Source organism: Electrona antarctica, assembly GCF_951216825.1.
Source record: "Electrona antarctica genome assembly, chromosome: 18".
Classification (NCBI taxonomy): domain Eukaryota; kingdom Metazoa; phylum Chordata; class Actinopteri; order Myctophiformes; family Myctophidae; genus Electrona; species Electrona antarctica.
Genome location: NC_136799.1, coordinates 14100505 through 14125237, shown reverse-complemented (window position 1 = coordinate 14125237; position 24733 = coordinate 14100505). Strand labels below are relative to the sequence as shown.

Sequence of the window (24733 nt, the reverse complement as noted above, 5' to 3'; positions counted from 1 at the left end):
ACACACACAGAATGTGAGGGCACTATATCCATCCCATTGACTCTGATTGAAGGAAATGCTTGTGTCACATAGCGGCATTGGTAAGCACTCTCTCTCTCTCTCTCTCTCTCTCTCTCTCTCTCTCTCTCTCTCTCTCTCTCTCTCTCTCTCTCTCATTGCAACAGTTTCCATTTAAGCTGTTGTTCTTACAATAAGAGCATGTAGTTATCTGTATATCACTCTCACTCACCATCTCTCTCTCCTCACTCTCCCACACACACACACACACACACACACACACACACACACACACACACACACACACACACACACACACACACATGCACACACACACATACACACATGCACACACACACACACACACACACGCACGCGCACACGCACTCACACTCACACACACAAGCACACACGCCTGCATTTGACAAAACACATAGACACACACGGCTCCAGGGCATATTTTGAATACGCTCAGTGTTTATTTATTTAAATCTGAACTTCTTTCTATATTCATTGAACAGAAGGACGAAGGGGAAAGGAGGGGTGCGTGTGTGCGTGTGTGTGTGTGTGTGTGTGTGTGCGTGCGTGCCTGCCTGCCTGCCTGCCTGCGTGCGCAGGTGCGTGCGTGCATGCGCACACTCTCGTGTGTGTTTAAATGCATATCAAGCACATTAAGCACAAGATCTATATATAATATTGCCGTTAATAACATAACGGGTTATTACGTATGCACTATACTCAATACAGTATATGTGATAATAATACATGCTCGGTCAGCTCTGTCTGACCTTTAATTTACAGGGTTACACTTTAACCCATTTTGGGCGGGAACCCCTTTTGGTGTTAGCTATTGGAAAATAGCAGATCTACAAGCTCATAGCACGCCACCAAGTGGCGCGCTACGAGCTTGTAGGTCTGCTATTTTTGAAAAATCGAACAACGATAGCTTTTTCAGAAAACTGTCAGGATGTAGAAGACATTTTTAGAATCTGATCTCAGGTCAAAATGGGTTAATAATGTGGTGCTGCGTGTTCCTGTGCTGATCTGAGAGCATGTCAAGTCTGCTTTCTCAACATGACAGGATTATTTCTATTCATTTACATATCGACTGTCTTCTACGGATCACCTCTCGGCCTCCTCTCTTCTTCGCCATCTTCTCTCCCTCTCCTTCTTCCTTCCTTCTCTCCTCTCTCCTCTCTCCCTCTCTCTTTTCCCTTTGTATTCTAGTACCTTGTCACTGCCAGCTCGTATACATTTAGTTCTAATAGGAATCGTGTGTCTCCTGCGATACGCGTGGCGTCGAGGCTGTGGAAGAACGCGCTATTCCTTGCAGTTCCTGGAGGTGGCGATATAGTGCGGTGTCAGACACAGTGACACACCATGGATATAGTGCGGTGTCAGACACAGTGACACACCTGCCGCAAACACAGTCAAAATTGTGTTCATTGGGACATGCAGTCAAGGAGGGTTCAAAGTCCTATAGTCTCCCATGCTGGTGGGCAGGAACTTTACCCCTGTGCCACCCGAGAGGCCCACCCATCCTTTACCCCTGTGCCACCCGAGAGGCCCATCCATCCTTTACCCCTGTGCCACCCGAGAGGCCCACCCATCCTGAGAGGCCCACCCGTCCTTTTGTCTGTGAAAAGAGGACGGCGATAACTCTTACGCTTTTATCCCTGCTTTTCAACCTTTTCAACCGATTTAAAAATGTCTAAAAAACGCATGTTGCTACAGTATATCAGTGGTGATCAAACTTTTCCATGTCAAGGACCCCCAAAATAATGTTTTTGGGCGCCAAAATGACTTGATGGATGCTTTCCCAGATTGAATGGGTTAAAGATGCAAAGTAGTGTCTCCTGTCCTCTCCTCCTCACCTCTCACCTCCTCTGTGTGGAGAGATGTGTTTTGTATTCATGTCTCTGAGACCAGCATGGCTTCAAGTGCCTGACATACTCCTTTCTTCGACTCTCTCTCTCTCTCTCTCTCTCTCTCTCTCTCTCTCTCTTTCCATCTCTCTATCTCTCTCTTCCTGTTAACATTTTGTTTTATCCCTGCTGAAAACTGCCGACAAAAATACCTGTCAAATCCCTCAACATTCTGTCATCTTGCTCCTTCTCGGCCTGTTTTTTAGACTCTCTTGCTCCATCGCAACCTGTAGTGTGTTTGATCTCACACGCACGCACACACACACACACACACACACACACACACACACACACACACACACACACACACACACACACACACACACACACACACACACACACACACACACACACACACACAACTTTACGGATCTGCAGAAACCTGCAGTTCCACAGAGGAACCTCGGGTTACTGGAGGACAAAGTGTTTTGTTGTGGTCTTCCAGACACAACAATTGTACAAATGAGTCGGGCATTAACATGCTTCTTGTATCCAGGCTGTGGCCAGATATGGAAATTGCTTATTTTTTTTGCGGCACTGTTGTTGAATTAAAAACAAAAACAAATGCAATACATACTTAATCAAACAGCACAAGTAAGACACAAGGAAATCCCACTGCCTCAATTTATTCTGCTAGTTTATAGTCACAGAAGAAGAGGAGGAGACCTCTGTCAGGAACTTTAGACCTTCTGCCTTGACCTCTCCCTTCAGTCAGCGGATGCATATCACCTTGCATACATACAATACCACACACCAGAGCCACAACAGTACAAAACCAAGTCAGTAAACTGGAAAAGAAACAACATAATTCAACATAGTACGATACATTTTGGGCCAGGCCTATTCTACAAATGCCTTCTAAATCCTGAACAGATTTCTGAAACTTGTATGTTGCTATATCATTGGTGCTCAAACTGTTCCAGGGACCCCCAGAAGCAAAGATTTGAGAAAATGTTTTTCTTTGTATTTTCCTTTTTTTTAAATAGCAGATCTACAAGCAAGATTTTCATGTATTTTTTTTAAATAGCAGATCTACAAGCAAAGCTTGTATATATGCTTGTATAAAAAAATATATATATATATTTTAGTATAAAATAATGGTTTAATTGGTTAAAATCTGAATTCTTGATCTGAAAAATTCCGTTTTCGCTCTTCCCATGGACTCAGGTGATCCACGTCACGGGACGTCTGCGAATAAGGATGGCTCTGACGCACAGCCGCTCGATACCCAATCACATCATTGGCATGGTGGTGGTGGCTCACGCTCTGCCCCCGCCCACCATCAACGAAGTCCGCATCGACTGCCAGATGTTCGTCACGCGAGTCAACATGGACCTCAACATCGTCTACTGTGAAAACAGGTACAGATCGAGACACAGGCAGGGACGAGACATGTGTGTATCCGTCTTTTTTAGTAAGGAGAGGAGCTAGGACCAATTATTGTCCTTGACTCTCCTTATCAGTTTGGAATCTGAACGGAAGACATGCAGTGCATGAAAGACAGACCGTGGGAAAGCTGAGATGTATAATGATAGACAGACCTGAATGGTTTGGGAACCCTTGCTCTAGGGAGCATGAAGGTGCACAGTAAATTCCATGGGAATCCATCCAGTTTGTCTGTCTCTCTCTCTCTCTTCCCATCATCCTGTCTGTCTGTCTCTCTCTCTCTCTCTTCCCATCATCCTGTCTGTCTGTCTCTCTCTCTCCCCATCATCCTGTCTGTCTGTCTCTCTCTCTCTCCCCATCATCCTGTCTGTCTGTCCTCCAGGCCAACAACAACACAGCCGTGTGCCTGCTGTACCGAGACCGTTTAGTATAGGAAAGCTGAGCAGAAAACTATGTTTGAGAGACAGATTGTGAGAGTTGAGAAAGCTGGGAGAGAGACAGTGTAGGATAGACAAGACAAGAGAGCAGTATCAGAAATATTTCAACACAACACATAGGTACATACAAGTGTGTGTGTGTGTGTGTGTGTGTGTGTGTGTGTGTGTGTGTGTGTGTGTGTGTGTGTGTGTGTGTGTGTGTGTGTGTGTGTGTGTGTGTGTGTGTGTGTGTGTGTGTGCACGCACGCACGCATGCACACACATCTTTGTTGTGTAAATACTGTACATGTATGCCTGTGTGTGCATGTTTGTTCTTGCATGTGTTTTTGGTTGTTTGTATGATACCTATTGTCATGTGCACTTCTTTGCTGCATGTGTGTGTGTGCGTGTGCGTACGCGTGTGTGCGTGCGTGCGTGCTTAGGCGCACGCGTGCGATGTACATCAGAAATGAGCCCATCATCGTGTTATAATAAAAAAATGATAGCTGACAGATTGCATTTCAGGAGCAGAGAACGCGGTGGAGATGGAGGTTGAATACAGGGGAGATAGCAGGCTTTTCTGCAGGAGGAAACGGGGAGGCGTCGAGCGCCGCGCGCACTCCCATTACCTCCTCTCTCTTTGAGGATGAGATTTCATGGGGATGAGAGCGGAATGGGATCGGCGGGTTTCTTCAAGAACAGGATGCGATGTTATCTGCCCGGGGCCAGATATTAGCCCGTTGAGACCTAAGGCCGACTCTATACGAATGCCTTCTAAATCGCTGGTTCTCACACTTTTTATTTTATATATATATACAAAACCAGCAGATACCGTACAAGCTGAGCGTCTGTGGGCCAAAAAACAAAACACGGATGCTTTCCCGGTTTTAATGGGTTAGGGTCTCCCCCCCCCCCCCCCCCCCCCCCCCCGGTATCACTATGATAGAAGAGAAATTGTTCTATCTATGCTCCTCTCCGGCGAATTTACAGTCAAAGCCTCTAATACACGGGGAAGGATTTGTGTTCGGCGATGTCGGGCGCGGAAACACTAGCGCTCACTCCAACACCCTTCCAACCGGGGCGAGCGAGCGCGCGTGCGTGTGTGTGTGTGTGTGTGCGTGCGTGTGTGAGTGTGTGTGTGTGTGTGTGTGTGTGTGTGTGTGTGTGTGTGTGTGCGTGCTTGTGTGTGTGTGTGTGTGTGTGTGTGCATGCGTGTGTGTGTGTGTGTCTGTGTGAATACATAAATACATATCGCAATGCTGCTGTTGTTGGCACGATCTAAATCCTTGTAATCAAATCACACACACACACAGGAATTTGTGTGGAGTTGCACAGTAAAGACCTTATTGATAATTTAACTCTGAGCGTGTAGACAAGGAACCAAATGGACCCAAACATTTGAAAATGTACAAACAAATAGTGAAAGTAGCAGATCTACAACTTCTTGTAGATTGCCTTTTTTGCTATTCATTGCCAGATGTACTATAGTTCATCTGGCAATGAATATAGGGTTTAATTAATTATAATATTATTATTACATATTCAACAGGGGGTCCGGGACCCATAAGGGGTCCTCAGAATTACTACAGGGGCGCCGCCAAATCTCTGCGCGATAAGACACACTTTGTAGATCAGCTAATTTCAGAAAAGAGGGGAAAAGGAACAATCCAAGTACAGAGCCAAAGGCCAGATGGGAACTGTGATATTCCCAGTTCTATCCCGGGCTCCCCAATAATTAGTGTTGAAGTGTCCTTGAGCGAGTCTCTGAACCCCTATTTGCTCCCGATGTGCAGGTCGGTGCCTTGCATGGTTTCCTCCACCATCGGTGTATGAATGTATGTGTGTGAACTGTGAATGAATGTAATGCACAATCTATGTAAAGCGCTTTCGATAAAAGTGCTATATAAATGTACCATTTACTATTTTATTTCACCATTTTAAATGTCAAATCTATGAAAAAGTTGAAAATCTGCTTCTTCTCTCTCTTATGTAAGGGGTCCTTAGGCCTGAAAAACCTAGCCAAACTAACTCCTGGTTTAAGGTTAAGGTTTAAGTCACAGAGGACTCACTGTGTGTGTGTGTGTGTGTGTGTGTGTGTGTGTGTGTGTGTGTGTGTGTGTGTGTGTGTGTGTGTGTGTGTGTGTGTGTGTGTGTGTGTGTGTGTGTGTGTGTGTGTGTGTGTGTGTGTGTGTGTGTGTGCAATGTGTGCAATGTGTAGAATCAGTGACTACATGGACCTGACGCCAGTAGACGTGGTGGGGAAGCGGTGTTACCAGTTCATCCATGCTGAGGATGTGGAGGGCATCAGACACAGTCACCTGGACCGTGAGTAGCCTTACTGTGATCAGTGTTACTGCATTCAGCTGCTCCTCTGATCTGGGATCAGATCGAACATACTTTGGGTGTTAGTGTGTCTATAGTCTCTCATTGCCAGACTGTTGGCCTGTTGCTTCTGTCATACAGTCTGGAGCAACGGAAGCTCTATCATGAGTAAGCGATAAAGCGGAAGTGGAGCCTCCTCCCCACTTCCGTTCCTCTTTACAGTCGCGCACATTAATATAAATAGAAGTCATCTAAGCATATATAGCTTGTTGCTTAGCAGGAAAGGAAATACAACAGTAAAGATATTTTAAAATATATTTTCGTGAAAGGAAATGGCAGCTTCCTTACTTGGATTTCAGGAGGTGTAGTTCCAGACTTTATATAGCATTCGGTGATTGTGGAATAGTTGTCTGGCTAACCGAGACTAGTGCGTCTACAATCCGCGCTGTAGCACACTCTGATCACCCTGGATCATAGGAGGACAAATGCGTAACTGGACGGTTTAATGCCATAACCCAACCAAGGTGAAAAAGTAACACATTATGTGTGCGCATGCACACACACGCACACACTATGTTTGTAGACATTCATCAACAGAATGTGTGTGTGTTGGTGTGCGTGCTCCCCAGCCACCATCCCTATCATAAAACAGAAAGAACAGTGTGTCATCCCTCCTGCAGACATCAGAACTCTAAATATTCGGATCAAACTTTTCCAATTACATCTCTAACTTCCTCACCTCCCCCCCCCCCCCCCCCCCCAACTCCCCACCCCACCCCCTGAATTTCCAACCCGCTATGTCCAGAGTAGCAATCAGGAAGTGTTCTATGGTGGCCCGGCGGGGTCACCGCAGAGCGAGAGCGCGCGGGGTCAAGGTGTGTTAAGAGGAAAGGGGAGAGACAAAAATGGGGGATAGAGAGAGAAAAAAGAGGAAAGTATGAGCAGATTATTCCCGTCTTTTCCTGTGCGGATGAGGGGGTCAGGGAGAGGTCTCCGGCACAGAGAAGTATAAATGACTCTGTCTGTCGTTTAATACGCATCTCGCCTCACCTCCGCTCCCCTTTCATTCTTTTTCTTTCAAAATTAATTTCTTTCCTGAAAAGGAGGATTTGTTCTTCTTACTGTGCAGACCAGATGGCCGGGGCTGGTGTCACGGCGAGAGTTTCTGCTCCTTTGTGTCTGAAGCAGAGTCTCTCTCTCTCTCTCTGTCTCTGTCTCTGTCTCTGTCTCTGTCTCTGTCTCTGTCTCTGTCTCTGTCTCTGTCTCTGTCTCTGTCTCTCTCTCTCTCTCTCTCTCTCTCTCTCTGTCTCTGTCTCTGTCTCTGTCTCTCTCTCTCTCTCTCTCTCTCTCTCTCTCTCTCTCTCTCTCTCTCTCTCTCTCTCTCTCTCTCTCTCTCTCTCTCTCTCTCTCTCTCTCTCTCTCTCTGAGGTTTATGGGATGTGTATCAGGTGTCTTGCTAATGCCAGAGCTACTCTAATCTCCCTTTCACAACTTCAATGTGAATTATTTTGTTCCAAAATACGGTTATTAGTACACAGCAAGAATCCTCACAAATGTGTACTCTGGGTGACACGTGGATACATTTCAATCGAGGATTTCTCTTGTGTATATCTAGCCTACTGTATAATCAAACTAATACTTTTACTTCAAGTCTCTTAATAGGGATATCTGTAACTGTGAGACATTTGTCAAATGATTTGTAGAAATAATTGTTCCGGAACTAGGACTATAGTAGATCATTACTGTTTGGAACTAGGACTATAGTAGATCATTACTGTTTGGAACTAGGACTATAGTAGATCATTACTGTTTGGAACTAGGACTATAGTAGATCATTACTGTTTGGAACTAGGACTATAGTAGATCATTACTGTTTGGAACTAGGACTATAGTAGATCATTACTGTTTGGAACTAGGACTATAGTAGATCATTACTGTTTGGAACTAGGACTATAGTAGATCATTACTGTTTGGAACTAGGACTATAGTAGATCATTACTGTTTGGCAGAAACCTCCTATATCGTAAATTAACGCCCGACTTGATCACACCACAGTGTCACCCAAAAGCATCAAAAGTAGCAGATCCACAAGCTGGAAACCTGCCACGACCTGCTACTTTTGCTACTTTTGAATTTGAATCCTGACTGAGTAACACTTTGTGACATATGAGGTTTCCACCCGACAGAGACGAGACAGTGTTTATGACCAGGAAGGTGACAGAGAAGGTGGTTTATATTCAAAACATAACAGATTAAAATCATGTTCAGATGGCGAGGTATAGCACTGCTATATGCAGACGAGGAGACGAGACGATATACAAAATGAGAATTGTTTTATCAAAAGATATCCGAGTCCTGCGTTTCCACTGCATCGCACTGGGGTTTCAATGACGTCTCCAGTCAATTACAGACGAGACATATTCCCTTCATGCCGCGGAGCTGTTCTGCTGGTGAACCACGTCCAAAAGTTTCCCTCTTCTAATCTCCTCTGATCTACAAATTCAATCAATGGTTGAGTGGACTGTTTCCTGAACTGACGTGTATGATTTAATGCCATCTGTATCCTGGATTGGGGCACAATGTGAATATTAATTGGGTATAGTACCAGTAAGACGCATTGAGGTCGCGTGCACGGCAGACTGCTGGGCAAGTGCTGGCACTTTGGCATGGGGGGTCAGATCAACATACGGAATGAATTCTGTACTGGACATATGTGGAGCGTGTCTTGAGTGTACATGGTTTGATGAGGTCAGATCAACATATGGAATGTCAGAACAGGTCAGCTCCATATATGGAGATCTGAGGGTGGCAGCAGGGGCAGTGTCTTGAGTGTACAGGGTTTGATGAGGTCTGGCCATATATGGAGCGTGTCTTGAGTGTACAGGGTTTGATGAGGTCAGATCAACATTTGGAATGTCAGAACAGGTCAGCTCCATATATGGAGATCTGAGGGTGGCAGCAGGGGCAGTGTCTTGAGTGTACAGGGTTTGATGAGGGCCCAGGTAGGGCCGGGCCTTAATTTTCGGGCCTGTTGAAAACTCTAGTTTTCGCCGGCTGCCGGGTGTGGCTGTACTAATAACTTTGGGGCGGGCCCATCTATATTTTGAATGGACAGGTATCAGTCAAAAGGGAGACATCGAAGAGGAAGGACGGGTGGGGTAGTGTCAGAACAAGTCAGCTCCATATATGGAGATCTAAGGGTTTGAGGTCAGATGTAGAGTTGCTGGCCGGCTCCATATATGCAGATCTAGGTGATGATCCAGTCTTCTCCATGTATGGCTATCCAGGGTTTGATGAGGTCAGTGTTTTGATCTTCATATATGGAGACGGCCATGTATGAAGCGTGTCACAAGGCGTGACGGACTGACGGCCATATGTGGTGGCGTAACGTGTCACGAGGCATGAGGGACTGACGGCCATATATGGTGGCATGACGTGTCACGAGGCCTGAGGGACTGATGGCCATATATGGTGTCGTGACAGATGGAACGACGGGCGGACAGGTTTTGCAGGTTTTCATAGTAATCTGCGACCAATCATTTATGTTGATATTGTCGCCGTGAATAGTGTATTAAAACTTAAAAACACTGTAGGCAAGCACATGGATATGTGGACAGTCATTATGAATCTATTCAGAATAAGTAGTCGTTTGGCCAGCTACCTTTCCTTTACATCTATACAGAACTTGGTTTGTGCATTAAGTGAATGGGAACAAATGTGACTAAATTTGACTGAGGGACTGCCATTGGATTTTTGTGTATTTTCGTTTTTTCATGTCATATGAAAGCAGGGAATCATAGCTTCAAATTGACATATTGGTTGTTCAGTTTGACCCACCAGTTTTGGAGATGTGGCTTATAGAGTAATGTCTTGCAGAAAACAGCGAGTTGAGAAAACAGGCTTGAAAGGTTCACTTCTGTGGTCTCTAACATCACACCTAGCTACATGTTTAAGCATTTATTTCATATTTACATGTCGATTTCAGCTCTGACACTTATTTCAGACATGCTCTAGTATGTGAAGAGTCTGCCTGGGCTATTAACTCATTTTTGGAAAAAAAAGAAGAAGAAGTTTTTATAGCCTATAGAAACACATCTATATGGAAGGGCATAAATATTAATAACATGGCACACTACATGTCTTCCATGCGTCTGCTGTGTTGTTGCATACGTCTGTCTGTCTGTCTGTCTGTCTGTCTGTCTGTCTGTCTGTCTGTCTGTCTGTCTGTCTGTCTGTCTGTCTGTCTGTCTGTCTGTCTGTCTGTCATAAAAAGACTGCTGTTACATGCAGTAACCCCCCCCTCTGTGTGTGTGTGTGTGTGTGTGTGTGTGTGTGTGTGTGTGTGTGTGTGCGTGCGTGTGTGCGTGTGTGTGTGTGTGTGTGTGTGTGTGTGTGTGTGTGTGTGTGTGTGTGTGTGTGTGTGTGTGTGTGTGTGTGTGTGTGTGTGTGTGTGTGTGTGTGTGTGTGTGTGTGTGTGTGTGTGTGTGTCAGAGGATAACAAGGACTTCTCCATAAAACAATTTCACATAAATTACCGTCACTTTTATACGGCACGCACGCACGCACGCACGCACGCACGCACGCACGCACGCACGCACGCACACACACACACACACAGGGTGTTACAGTAGATAAAGGGCATCTGAAAGGGAAACACAAGGAGACGATCCAAGTGATTAAACTGTAGTGAAGGACAGGAGGAGAGAGAGGACAGTGAAAGTAGTGTATTAGAGAGAGAGAGAGAGAGAGAGAGAGAGAGAGAGAGAGAGAGCAATGGTGCTCGGGGGTTAGCCTGGGGCTCCAGGAGAGAGAGGAGCAGATTAAAGCAGTTACTATTCCCTTTTAAATACCCCCCCCCCCCCCCTCTCTCTCTCTCTCTCTCTCTCTCTCTCTCTCTCTCTCTGTCTCTCCAACCCTCCCCAACGGTGGGAATATCTCCTTCATTAGAGTCGTCCGATCAATGGACTGAGAACCTGGGATGATTGATTTTAATGGAGGAGTAAGTGGAGAGGGTTAAAGATCTCACCTGGTAGAGAGAGAGAGAGAGAGAGAGAGAGAGAGAGAGAGAGAGAGAGAGAGAGAGAGAGAGAGAGAGAGAGAGAGAGAGAGAGAGAGGGTCCTGAGTCCCCTTAGCCAGTTAGTTCTGGGACTAGCACAACCACCAGACAGAAAACAAACGGGACTTACACCAAATCATAAGAAAACAAGAAGAAAGCTATCTTACACACTGGAAAAGATCTACCCAAAACCCCAGCAAAATTGAATGCTATTTAGCTCTAAACAGAGAATTCACAGTAGCAGAATAATTGAGCACTGTAACTGATCCAAAACTAAGGAAAATATTAACTCGATATAGACTCAGTGAACACAGTCTTACGATTGAGAAAGGCCGCCATAGGCAGACCTGGCTCCCAGGAGAAGACAGACTATGCACCCACTGCACACAAAACGAGGTAGAGACTGAGCTACACTTCCTAACCGTCTGCCCACTGTACCAAGACATCAGAGACATATACTTCCCACGGATTGCAATCACACAAGGAGACTTTGAAAACATGACTAATGACACAAAAACTCAGCAGCAATATTTGTGAGCTGCTATGACAGGAGATGGATGTCAAGTGGAATACAACCACCTTAAGGAATGTAAGACGAATACAGATGTACGTACACACACAGAGACTTGGTGCATTTATAGTTAGACTAGAGTGGTGCCCGGGCAGAGGCCTTGTGATGTCAGCTGTGGCTGAGGGCAGAGGCCTTGTGATGTCAGCTGTGGCTGAGGGCAGAGGCTTTTTGTGGCGGTTCTGGACAACCGTGCATCCGACCGACTTAACACCGGGCACTGTACTCTCTGTGGGGGTGTGGAACGCGTGTGTCGAATTTAGACAGAGAGAGAGCGTGTGAAGTGAGGCACGTGAAGTGAGGAGCACGCTTATCATCATACATCATCATATTCCGGCCAATCACAATTTGCGTCCTCACTTTTGTCTTCAATGTTTGTGTTTACGTAAATGTTTGTGTTTACACAAACCCTCAAAGCTGGACATAGGAGGAGCTATAGCGCCCCTCAGAAATGAACAAACCCCAGAGAGGAATTTCCAAAGCAAGTGAGAGGGAGAGAAGCCTTCTGGAGTGTGAACGACCAAAGCTTATAAACAGCAGCAGCACTATTACTTCCTTTCTTTCACTGGCCTCTCCTCCCAGAGATGGGAGCTACCAGATGAGTTAACTTCCTATCTTACACTGGCCTCTCCTCCCAGAGATGGGAGCTACCAGATGAGTTAACTTCCTATCTTACACTGGCCTCTCCTCCCAGAGATGGGAGCTACCAGATGAGTTAACTTCCTATCTTACACTGGCCTCTCCTCCCAGAGATGGGAGCTACCAGATGAGTTAACTTCCTATCTTACACTGGCCTCTTCTCCCAGAGATGGGAGCTACCAGATGAGTTAACTTCCTATGTTTCACTGGCCTCTCCTCCCAGAGATGGGAGCTACCAGATGAGTTAACTTCCTATGTTTCACTGGCCTCTCCTCCCAGAGATGGGAGCTACCAGATGAGTTAACTTCCTATGTTTCACTGGCCTCTCCTCCCAGAGATGGGAGCTACCAGATGAGTTAACTTCCTATGTTTCACTGGCCTCTCCTCCCAGAGATGGGAGCTACCAGATGAGTTAACTTCCTATGTTTCACTGGCCTCTCCTCCCAGAGATGGGAGCTACCAGATGAGTTAACTTCCTATGTTTCACTGGCCTCTCCTCCCAGAGATGGGAGCTACCAGATGAGTTAACTTCCTATGTTTCACTGGCCTCTTCTCCCAGAGATGGGAGCTACCCACCCTGGGCAAGACCTACGCTGAAAAGACTATCAGCGGAAGTTGCGGGATTTTAGCGGAAGTATTGCCCAAGGAAATGACGTTGATGCTTTACAAATCAGTTTACATTCTCCGCGAATGAAACAAGTGTTGTGATTGGTCGGGAAAATATCGTATCCGGGGGAAATACATCTGACTGATGTTCCGGAGGATACATCCGCCCGATAGCTTCTCTGCCTTACGTTGTGACCAGGCTCTTCTTTTCGCAGAAAAGTAAGCCTGGGACCGAGGCTAGGAGCTACCAGATGAGTTAACTTCCTATGTTTCACTGGCCTCTTCTCCCAGAGATGGGAGCTACCAGATGAGTTAACTTCCTATGTTTCACTGGCCTCTCCTCCCAGAGATGGGAGCTACCAGATGAGTTAACTTCCTATGTTTCACTGGCCTCTCCTCCCAGAGATGGGAGCTACCAGATGAGTTAACTTCCTATGTTTCACTGGCCTCTCCTCCCAGAGATGGGAGCTACCAGATGAGTTAACTTCCTATGTTTCACTGGCCTCTCCTCCCAGAGATGGGAGCTACCAGATGAGTTAACTTCCTATGTTTCACTGGCCTCTCCTCCCAGAGATGGGAGCTACCAGATGAGTTAACTTCCTATGTTTCACTGGCCTCTCCTCCCAGAGAGATGAGCTACCATGAAGAGTGAGAGCTAGGAGAACTTTAAGCCCCATTCACACTTTGTCGCGTGACGACAACCAACGTACAAGCTCACAACGCGCGCTGCGAGCTGGCAGGTCTGCTATAGAGCGTCGCAGTCCCGACCCCTTTCATGACGACGCCTGGCCCAGGAAATGAATCACAATGCATTTTTCCCATAGACATTTCAAAAAGTATTTATTTAAATACCTTTTAAGCGTCGTACGAAGACAACTCGAGTCGTGACAAATCACGACAACACACACAATATTTTGGACCAAACAAATAATTACATATAAGAAAAACAACAAAAAAAGTGTTGTAACCTGCCGTTTTTTTGGCTTTGTCCGCCAAAAAAGAGTTGGCTTTGTCCGCGGCGTAAACGTCTTTAAATAAATACTTTCTGAAATGTGTTTGTTGTCATGATTTGTCACGACAAGAGTTGGCTTTGTCCGCGGCGTAAACGTCTTTAAATAAATACTTTCTGAAATGTCTATGAGGAAAATTAATGGAGAATAATTTCCTGGGCCATGGTAGGGGGGCCGGACTGCGACGCTCTATTCTCTCGACGGAGCATGAATTAGGTTTTACACAGGGGAGCACTTTAAAGAGAAGGTGAGCTTTATACAGAGGAGAGTTCTACTGAGCAGACCTTTACAGGGAGAAATGGTTTTTCTTTTAGAGAGATTTTACAGAGGACAACTTCAAAGACCAGAGCTCTACACATTAGAGTTGTTGTTTTTCTTTTCTTTTTACAGAGGAGAGCTTGACGTATAAGACACTAAGAGCGTTACGAACAGGAACTCACATTCATATGTGAACTGAAAAGAAATAACGTCTTGCGTGTTTCATGTGCTTGGTTTGATGTGGTGTCAGAGGGCAGGCGGTCTGCCAGTCGATGCTCTATAGATTCTATGTCTGAACACATTAAGGCTGTGAATGTTAGCATCAGCAGGCGTCGTTTGATAGCATTAGGATTTAAAGGCGTTTAGCTTCCAGACTGTTATCTGGAGAGATTTCACAGTTGTTCAATTGAAAGAAATGAGCTTCAGCTCCTGGATCTCCAGTTTGAACCACTTATAAACCCCATATGGCTGAGCGCGGAGTCCCGCAGGGCTTTATTGTTTCCGATCGACAAGCTCACAACGCCGTCGTGTTGTGAGCTCGTCGATCGGCTACTTCTCTTCGGCTACTTCTCTTCTAGCCCCTCCTATATACAGGTTTAATGTTTGTTTTTAGTTCAATGTTTGTTTTAAAAACGCCATTGACAATGAAGGGAAAATGTACGTCATCTTGTCCCTAACACAAACATCAAATGCCATTAACAATAAAGAGAATTTAATGTTTGTGTTGGCACCGTTTGTTTTACATCACCATTACATCACCTAATCAACATGAGTTAGACTTTAATATATTAGCGCCCCTCACATAATTAGCGCCCCTCAGTCTAAGACTGAATTTAATGATAATCTGTATTTCTCACTTTTTATTTCTCTACAATAGTAGTTAAAGTCTAAAACTTTGTAAGAAATATATACTTGTTTTATTTTAGAAAACTCTGTTTATGCCTACAGCAAATATATAAACCACGAGCCTCTGTTTAATACCTAAACTGTGACAGTTTAGGCAGTAGCAGATGGCCTTCTCCAGAGTGACTTATACCAATACAAAATAAAAACATTAGAATAATGTTCACAATAATAATAATTCACAATAAAAGTGTGTGACAATGTTATCACAAGAAAAAAGAATTGCCTACCTGGGTAGTATCTTGGAGGCAAATCTTTCCAGTGAAAGAAATAAATAATACAGAGAAAATACAAATAAAAATAAGTCAACCTAAGAACAAGATTTTTGTACAGGATCTCCTCACTGGTCAGTCGGAATACATTGAGGACTCTAGCAGGGAGCACTCATCCAATGTCACTATGAATATGCATGCAGCTCATGGTACCATAGCACCACATATCCCTCCTCATGGTACCATAGCACCACCTAGCCCTCCTCATGGTACCATAGCACCACATAGCCCTCCTCATGGTACCATAGCACCACATAGCCCTCCTCATGGTACCATAGCACCACATATCCCTCCTCATGGTACCATAGCACCACATAGCCCTCCTCATGGTACCATAGCACCACATAGCCCTCTTCATGGTACCATAGCACCACATAGCCCTCCTCATGGTACCATAGCACCACATAGCCCTCCTCATGGTACCATAGCACCACATAGCCCTCCTCATGGTACCATAGCACCACATAGCCCTCCTCATGGTACCATAGCACCACATAGCCCTCTTCATGGTACCATAGCACCACATAGCCCTCCTCATGGTACCATAGCACCACATAGCCCTCCTCATGGTACCATAGCACCACATAGCCCTCCTCATGGTACCATAGCACCACATAGCCCTCCTCATGGTACCATAGCACCACATAGCCCTCTTCATGGTACCATAGCACCACATAGCCCTCCTCATGGTACCATAGCACCACATAGCCCTCCTCATGGTACCATAGCACCACATAGCCCTCCTTATGGTACCATAGCACCACATAGCCCTCTTCATTGTACCATAGCACCACATAGCCCTCCTCATGGTACCATAGCACCACATAGCCCTCTTCATTGTACCATAGCACCACATAGTCCTCCTCATGGTACCATAGCACCACATAGCCCTCCTCATGGTACCATAGCACCACATAGCCCTCTTCATTGTACCATAGCACCACATAGCCCTCCTCATGGTACCATAGCACCACATAGCCCTCCTCATGGTACCATAGCACCACATAGCCCTCCTCATGGTACCATAGCACCACATAGCCCTCCTCATGGTACCATAGCACCACATAGCCCTCCTTATGGTACCATAGCACCACATAGCCCTCTTCATGGTACCATAGCACCACATAGCCCTCCTCATGGTACCATAGCACCACATAGCCCTCCTCATGGTACCATAGCACCACATAGCCCTCCTCATGGTACCATAGCACCACATATCCCTCCTCATGGTACCATAGCACCACATAGCCCTCTTCATGGTACCATAGCACCACATAGCCCTCCTCATGGTACCATAGCACCACATAGCCCTCCTCATGATACCATAGCACCACATAGCCCTCCTCATGGTACCATAGCACCACATAGCCCTCCTCATGGTACCATAGCACCACATAGCCCTCCTCATGGTACCATAGCACCACATAGCCCTCCTCATGGTACCATAGCACCACATAGCCCTCTTCATGGTACCATAGCACCACATAGCCCTCCTCATGGTACCATAGCACCACATAGCCCTCCTCATGGTACCATAGCACCACATAGCCCTCCTCATGGTACCATAGCACCACATAGCCCTCTTCATGGTACCATAGCACCACATAGCCCTCTTCATGGTACCATAGCACCACATAGCCCTCCTCATGGTACCATAGCACCACATAGCCCTCCTCATGGTACCATAGCACCACATAGCCCTCTTCATGGTACCATAGCACCACATAGCCCTCCTCATGGTACCATAGCACCACATAGCCCTCCTCATGGTACCATAGCACCACATAGCCCTCCTCATGGTACCATAGCACCACATAGCCCTCCTCATGGTACCATAGCACCACATAGCCCTCCTCATGGTACCATAGCACCACATAGCCCTCCTCATGGTACCATAGCACCACATAGCCCTCCTCATGGTACCATAGCACCACATAGCCCTCCTCATGGTACCATAGCACCACATAGCCCTCCTTATGGTACCATAGCACCACATAGCCCTCCTCATGGTACCATAGCACCACATAGCCCTCCTCATGGTACCATAGCACCACATAGCCCTCCTCATGGTACCATAGCACCACATAGCCCTCCTCATGGTACCATAGCACCACATAGCCCTCCTCATGGTACCATAGCACCACATAGCCCTCCTCATGATACCATAGCACCACATAGCCCTCCTCATGGTACCATAGCACCACATAGCCCTCCTCATGGTACCATAGCACCACATAGCCCTCCTTATGGTACCATAGCACCACATAGCCCTCCTCATGGTACCATAGCACCACATAGCCCTCCTCATGGTACCATATAGCACCACATAGCCCTCCTCATGGTACCATAGCACCACATAGCCCTCCTCATGGTACCATAGCACCACATAGCCCTCTTCATGGTACCATAGCACCACATAGCCCTCCTCATGGTACCATAGCACCACATAGCCCTCCTCATGATACCATAGCACCACATAGCCCTCCTCATGGTACCATAGCACCACATAGCCCTCCTCATGGTACCATAGCACCACATAGCCCTCCTCATGGTACCATAGCACCACATAGCCCTCTTCATGGTACCATAGCACCACATAGCCCTCCTCATGGTACCATAGCACCACATAGCCCTCTTCATGGTACCATAGCACCACATAGCCCTCTTCATGGTACCATAGCACCACATAGCCCTCCTCATGGTACCATAGCACCACAAAGGCCTTCAAAACAAGGCTACAGACATCCCAAAACAACCTGGTCAGGCTACTACTTGCTGGCCTCACACCTACAACTCATCTAACCCCTGCTCATTTTGCTAGGGTGGTAGAAGACAGAGTACAGCAACTTGCAATGGGCCTGGTCTACAAGATACACTACACCACAAAGACACCCATGTAACACAAACACAACACCAGAGGGAGCTCCACAAATCACGTTCGACCCAGATTCGTCTCAAACAAGCGGTTTAATTTGTTCTACTGCTATGCGACCAAAATGTGGAACGCCTGTGAATCCTTCAAAACCGCTCTGAAAGAGCACTTCCAGGTGGCTGCAATTCAGAACTGGCCCCTGCAAAAACAAAATTCAAGCCTATCACCATAAATGCACTGTACTCTTCTGTGCTTTTATGTTTTCTTTTTTTTTGCAAACTCTTAATAAAGTAGGCATATTCATTAATCAATCAGAATCTCTAAACACATGACATTTTTTTTTAACATTAGAATCATTACAACACATGCAAAATATTGTTGAACACAAACATCTATACGGGACTCCTTTCATTTCCAGTTTAATCCCTTAAGTAAATGAGCTCACACTAAAACATTGAAACTGGGGATTTTAATTTGTATAAATCCTCCCTCTTTATGTTTAATTTGCATAAAGAGATTTTACATATTGTTGTTAATCCTCGCATAATTTGAATCGTGCTATCAATTACCTCTCTCTCTGTCTGGCACATGCACACACACGTGTGCACGCACGCACGCACGCACGCACGCACGCACGCACACACGCACGCACACACACACACACACACTAGCCATGCATCCGTCTCTGTTGCTGTATCAGACACTTGCACATTCTTTCGCTCTCTTTAGAATGATTGACTTCATGTCTAGTGTTGTTTAGTTCTGTCTGTCTCTCTCTCTCTCGCACGCACACACGCACGCACGCACGCACACACACACACACACACACACTCCATTAGTTTAGTCGAGGGTATTCTTATACTAGTGCTCTTAGGCCATAGAGTCATTTGAATAGGCAGCACACAGCCGTGCGTGTGCATGTGTGTGCAATGTGTGTGTGTGTGTGTGTGTGTGTGTGTGTGTGTGTGTGTGTGTGTGTGTGTGTGTGTGTGTGTGTGTGTGTGTGTGTGTGTGTGTGTGTGTGTGTGTGTGTGTGTGTGTGTGTGTGTGTGTGTGTGTAATGTGTGCGTGTGTGCGTGTGTGTATTGTATGGTGTTTATTTACTCTGCGGTACAAACAAAGCAAGGTCAGAGTCAAGGTGACATGGTTTCACCATCCCTGCCTTAACACGCAAACAAGTTATTCTGCTTCACTCTCTTTCATTACCCCATCTCTCTCTCTCTCTCTCTCTCTCTCTCTCTCTCTCTCTCTCTCTCTCTCTCTCTCTCTCTCTCTCTCTCTAACTCACTCTATGAATAGTCAAACCATGCAGTCAGTTTGGCGTCGGACCAAAGTTAATTATCTCACCCTGGGGATGTGGTCTTAAACAATGCTATTAGTTGTTAATAGTTTTTAATTACTGCCCTTCTTTTAATATAAATTGACCCCTCCCCTCCTGCTCTCTGCTTCCCTGTTTCTCTCTCCATTTTGCTCTGGATTCTTTCTCTCTTTTTCTTCTCTTTTTCCTCCTCTCTCTCGCTTTCCTTTCCCTTCATGCGGTGCTTGGTCTTTCTTCTTCGTGGAAAGAGGCCATTTGTAACCATAATTAAATGGAGGAGTAGAAGAAGAGCATGAATTTAGCTCTCAGTACGACTCGATCGTTTCTAAATGTTTCTGTTTGAAGCCGCTTGGCTGATTAATGCCTGTACATACGGGTTTAGATAACCATTTACTGGTTCATTTGGACAAAATGTATTGTTGGCGTGCCGCTAAACAGAGGCTGAGCGGCGGAAAGGCGCTCCAGTTCAGCCAAGGCGAAGGAACGACAGAGAGAGAGACAGAGGGAGGGAGAGAGAGAGAGACAGAGAGAGAGAGAGTTGAGGGCTGTCACAGTGCCACAGCACCATCTCATGGTGAAAGAGAGGTACTGCTGGTGGACATGTTGCAGAAAGCTCTCTTCTTGGTTATCGTCACTTTTCTGTACTTTAAAACGTGGTCTCACTTAGTTTTTATTCCATTGTGTTATAGAATAATAAAAACAAAAAAAACAAAAACCTACGTGCAACTCATACCATCTTTCCCTTTTAGCCGGTGCTTTGTGTACAGTAATGGTTAGTCAAGTAAGGTTCAAAATGAGAGACATATATGGGCATTCATGGACATTAACCTATTTAGGCCTGAAAAAAAGTCTTCTAAATGCAGTTGCAAACAGTTTCCTGAAAAACGTATCTTTCTATGTCAGTGGTGCTCAACCTTTTCCATGTCAAGGACCCCCAGAATTATCTGTATTTGGCCGTGGGCGTCCATCTGAAAATATTTAGCTCCAGGGACCTCCCAGAAGCAAAGATTTGAGTTAAAAATGTTCACTGTGAAAGAATATATATTCAAAGATTTGCGCCACATTTCACGATTTTTCAAAAATAGCAGATCTACAAGCTCATAGCGTGGCACTCTGTGCCGCGCTATGAGCTTGTAGATCTGGTAACGGGTACGGTCACCCCAATTCCATCTCGCCCCAGCTTTTTTCCGCCGACCTCACGCCGACAGCTCGGTGCGGCGGTTCTTATATTCTTTATTTTGTTTTACTGAGAATAAGGTTAGAAATAAGTTTAGGGTTAGGCATAGTTTTACTGGGGTTAAGTTTAGGAATAGGGTTAGGTTTAGGCATAGTTTTACTGAGGTTAAGGTTAGGAATAAGGTTAGGTTTAACCGTTTAAGCATAATTTACTTAGATTACTTTAGGAATACCAGGCCGCTCTGTTCCGCCGGCTGTACGCCCGGGGCGAGTTGGTAAAGGGGCGAGTTGTTTTGTATTCGCCAGCCAGAACATGCCGTGATAAGAGGCATGGTGGCTGGGGCACGCACGGACAAGGTGGCACACTGAGCATAATTCTCCTGCTGTAACCAAATGGACCAGTATAACGGCTCAATTTGGTTACCATTTGAACACACTCAGACTTACAAATGGCTACTTAGGGATGCAGAATTATTCATGTTTTATGTTGGGAGAAAAGGTTGACAATGTACTTTGTTCGTGATTTGTTTTGGAGTCTTACAACATATCAACACACCCAACACACATCACACAAATTCCTAGAAACGTCTACACACATGTCTACATATGTCCGTGTGTGTGATTAATGATGGCAGCAATAGAGCATCTCACAGCCAGCTGTTACCTGACACCTGATGGACCCGTACCCCCTCTCTCTCTCTCTCTGTGTCTCTTTCTCCTTTTTTGTTGTTCTCACTCCGTTTATCTCTTTTTCTCTCTTTTACTTCTCTCCATCTGTCTGATGTGCTCTGAATTCTCTCTCTCTCACCCCCACCCCCACCCCCACCCCCACCCCCACCCCCACACTCTCTCTCTCTCTCTCTCTCTCTCTCTCTCTCTCTCTCTCTCTCTCTCTCTCTCTCTCTCTCTCTCTCTCTCTCTCTCTCTCTCTCTTGTGGTCCTGACTCCTGTTCTATTTGGTGTCTTGTCTATTTGCTATTTCCAAAAAAAGAAAAGGGGAAAAAAATGGAAAAAAGAGACATTTTTAACAACACAAATCTGGTATGGGGGTCGCTGGCACAACATGTTTTCAGTTGGGGGATTCATGGACAAATATTTATTTGGGGGTCCTTCCTTGACATGACAATGTTTGAAAACCACTGGTTTAAAGAACATTATAGGAAAGCAATACATGTATACATACATACATTACCTTTTACCCACCCAACATTGAAACATATCTTAATTACGTCACCATCAACAGCCAATTATAAGTTATAAAATATGACCACCATTTTTCTCTCTAAAGTTTTTTTTTAAACTGTTTTCAACAAAATAATTGTATTTTATATTAATGTCGGATTAAAGGTTTATTTGTTGTTTAAGTATTTAATTTCAATATTTTACAGAGGGGCTGATAGTAAGTTCGTAGCGGTCGGGAGTACTTGCACGCTCTGATTGCGCACTAGTACTTGTGTGCAATGCGCAAGTTCTAGTTATTTACAAGCAATGTACTTTACAGAAAAACAAGCTAATAATATGCACACACTGCCCCTGTCTCTCTGTCATTTATAGGCTACCCTTTCTCTCTGGAGCCATATAAAAGTAATTGTGTAACAAATGCCATCAAATTTCCGTCTCTCTAGTAATGCAGAGCGCTCAGTGAGTGACTATAGGTGCTGTGACCCATAGCCTGCGATTGGGGAGTTACGTCAACGAGGGGTCAGAAACGGCGCCGGGCACGTGGTTCATGTAACTCGGAATATAGTGACAAACACTCATAGACTCCAGTGCATTCCTTAAACCTCCTGTTCAGGACTCACTCACTATTCACCAATAGAAGGCTATTTAGAAGTCCTGGCCCGATGTAGTCAACGGAGGTGCCGCCACCAGGGGGCGCCAAAAGTCCCAGACCGCCACCATATATATATATATATATATATATATATATATATATATATATATATATATATATATATAAATGTTATGTTACAAAACACAAAAAACACGTCCTTGGCGCTCCAGGACATCATGAAAAATAAGTTAAATAAGCCATTGAGTTAAATGGCTTATGACCTGTGACCTAATATGCCCCCCCTCCCCTCTCTTTCTCTCTCTCTCTAGTAATAAACAAGGGTCAGTGTGTGACCAAGTACTACCGCTGGATTCAGAAGAATGGAGGTTACATCTGGATCCAGTCCAGTGCCACCATCGCCATCAACGCCAAGAACAATAATGAGAAGAACATCATCTGGGTCAACTATGTTCTCAGGTCAGAACAAATCCAATCACTGAACATCTTTCTGGGTCAATATAGGTTATAGAACAAATCTAATTGTACTGCATATAAGATCATCTTCCGCGTCAAATATGTGTCCTCACATCAAAACCAACAGCGACAGTACTGTATATAACAGGGATTAACCCCTTTTGGGCGGGAACCCCTTTTGGTGTTAGAGTTATGTTATGCTTTAACTATTGAAAAATAGCAGATCTACAAGCTCATAGCGCGCCACCGAGTGGCGCTACAAGCTTGTAGGTCTGCTATTTTTGAAAAATCGAAGAACGACTGACATAGAAACATAGCTTTTTCAGAAAACTGTCAGGATGTAGAAGACATTTTTAGAATCTGATCTCAGGTCAGAATTGGTTAACAAGGACCTGCTGTACACATGTAGTTTCTATAACTGTCTGCGTGTTTCTGTCTGCAGTTTACATGAGTACAAGGACACGCCCATGGACATCGCCCAGCTGCCCAACCTGCCGGAGAAAACCTCAGAGTCGTCAGAAACATCGGACTCTGAATCTGAAAGCAAAGAAACCTCCGGTAGGAAGGATGAGTGGATGGAGAGAGAGAGAGAGAGAGAGAGAGAGAGAGAGAGAGAGAGAGAGAGAGAGAGAGAGAGAGAGAGAGAGAGAGAGAGAGAGAGAGAGAGAGAGAGAGAGAGAGAGAGAGAGAGAGAGAGAGAGAGAGAGAGAGAGAGAGAGAGAGAGGGAGAGGGAGAGGGAGAGGGAGCGGGAGCGAGAGAGAGAGAGTGAGAGAGAGAGAGAGAAATTGCTTGGCACTGTAGTGAGGCAATACACTTTAGCAGCAGAGACAAGGGCAAACAACATAAGATTATTGGACAACCTTTTAATTTCAAGGACCCTCTCCTCAGTTAACCTTTTGGGAAGCATACAGGTCCATTTGGTTCCACCGGTTCACTCTCAAGAGTTAAGGAATGTTATAAAGCTGCTGTGCATTGATAATCACGGGCGGTGGAAGGGGGGGGGGGCATAAGAGTCAGATTTCTCTCGACTGGCGCTGGTGGTCTAGCAGCAGCGTTGTGTATTGGCCTGTATAGTACGCTGGTGGTCTAGCAGCAGCGTTGTGTATTGGCTGTATAGTACGTGCAGTAACTGGTGGTCTAGCAGCAGCGTTGTGTATTGGCTGTATAGTACGTGCAGTAACTGGTGGTCTAGCAGCAGCGTTGTGTATTGGCTGTATAGTACGTGCAGTAACTGGTGGTCTAGCAGCAGCGTTTGCGTATTGGCTGTATAGTACTTGCAGTAACTGGTGGTCTAGCAGCAGCGTTGTGTATTGGCTGTATAGTACGTGTAGTAACTGGTGGTCTAGCAGCAGCGTTGCGTAATTGGCTTGTATAGTACGTGCAGTAACTGGTGGTCTAGCAGCAGCGTTGTGTATTGGCTGTATAGTACGTGTAGTAACTGGTGGTCTAGCAGCAGCGTTGTGTATTGGCTGTATAGTACGTGCAGTAACTGGTGGTCTAGCAGCAGCGTTGTGTATTGGCTGTATAGTACGTGCAGTAACTGGTGGTCCTAGCAGCAGCGTTGTGTATTGGCTGTATAGTACGTGCAGTAACTGGTGGTCTAGCAGCAGCGTTGTGTATTGGCTGTATAGTACGTGCAGTAACTGGTGGTCTAGCAGCAGCGTTGTGTATTGGCTGTATAGTACGTGCAGTAACTGGTGGTCTTAGCAGCAGCGTTGTGTATTGGCTGTATAGTACGTGCAGTAGCTGCAGTTACTCT

General features: G+C 45.5%; 1 protein-coding gene across 1 annotated transcript in view; it reads left to right on the top strand.

Moving 5' to 3' along the window:
• npas3 (neuronal PAS domain protein 3) overlaps positions 1 to 24733 on the top strand; it is a gene marked incomplete at its 5' end in the record, with an annotated part of 405035 nt that overhangs the window by 369757 nt on the left and 10545 nt on the right. The window contains 4 exons of the mRNA XM_079529070.1: positions 3090 to 3283; positions 5943 to 6049; positions 22829 to 22976; positions 23416 to 23531. Coding sequence (XP_079385196.1) covers positions 3090 to 3283; positions 5943 to 6049; positions 22829 to 22976; positions 23416 to 23531 — 565 coding nt within the window. The remainder of the gene's footprint in view (positions 1 to 3089; positions 3284 to 5942; positions 6050 to 22828; positions 22977 to 23415; positions 23532 to 24733) is intronic.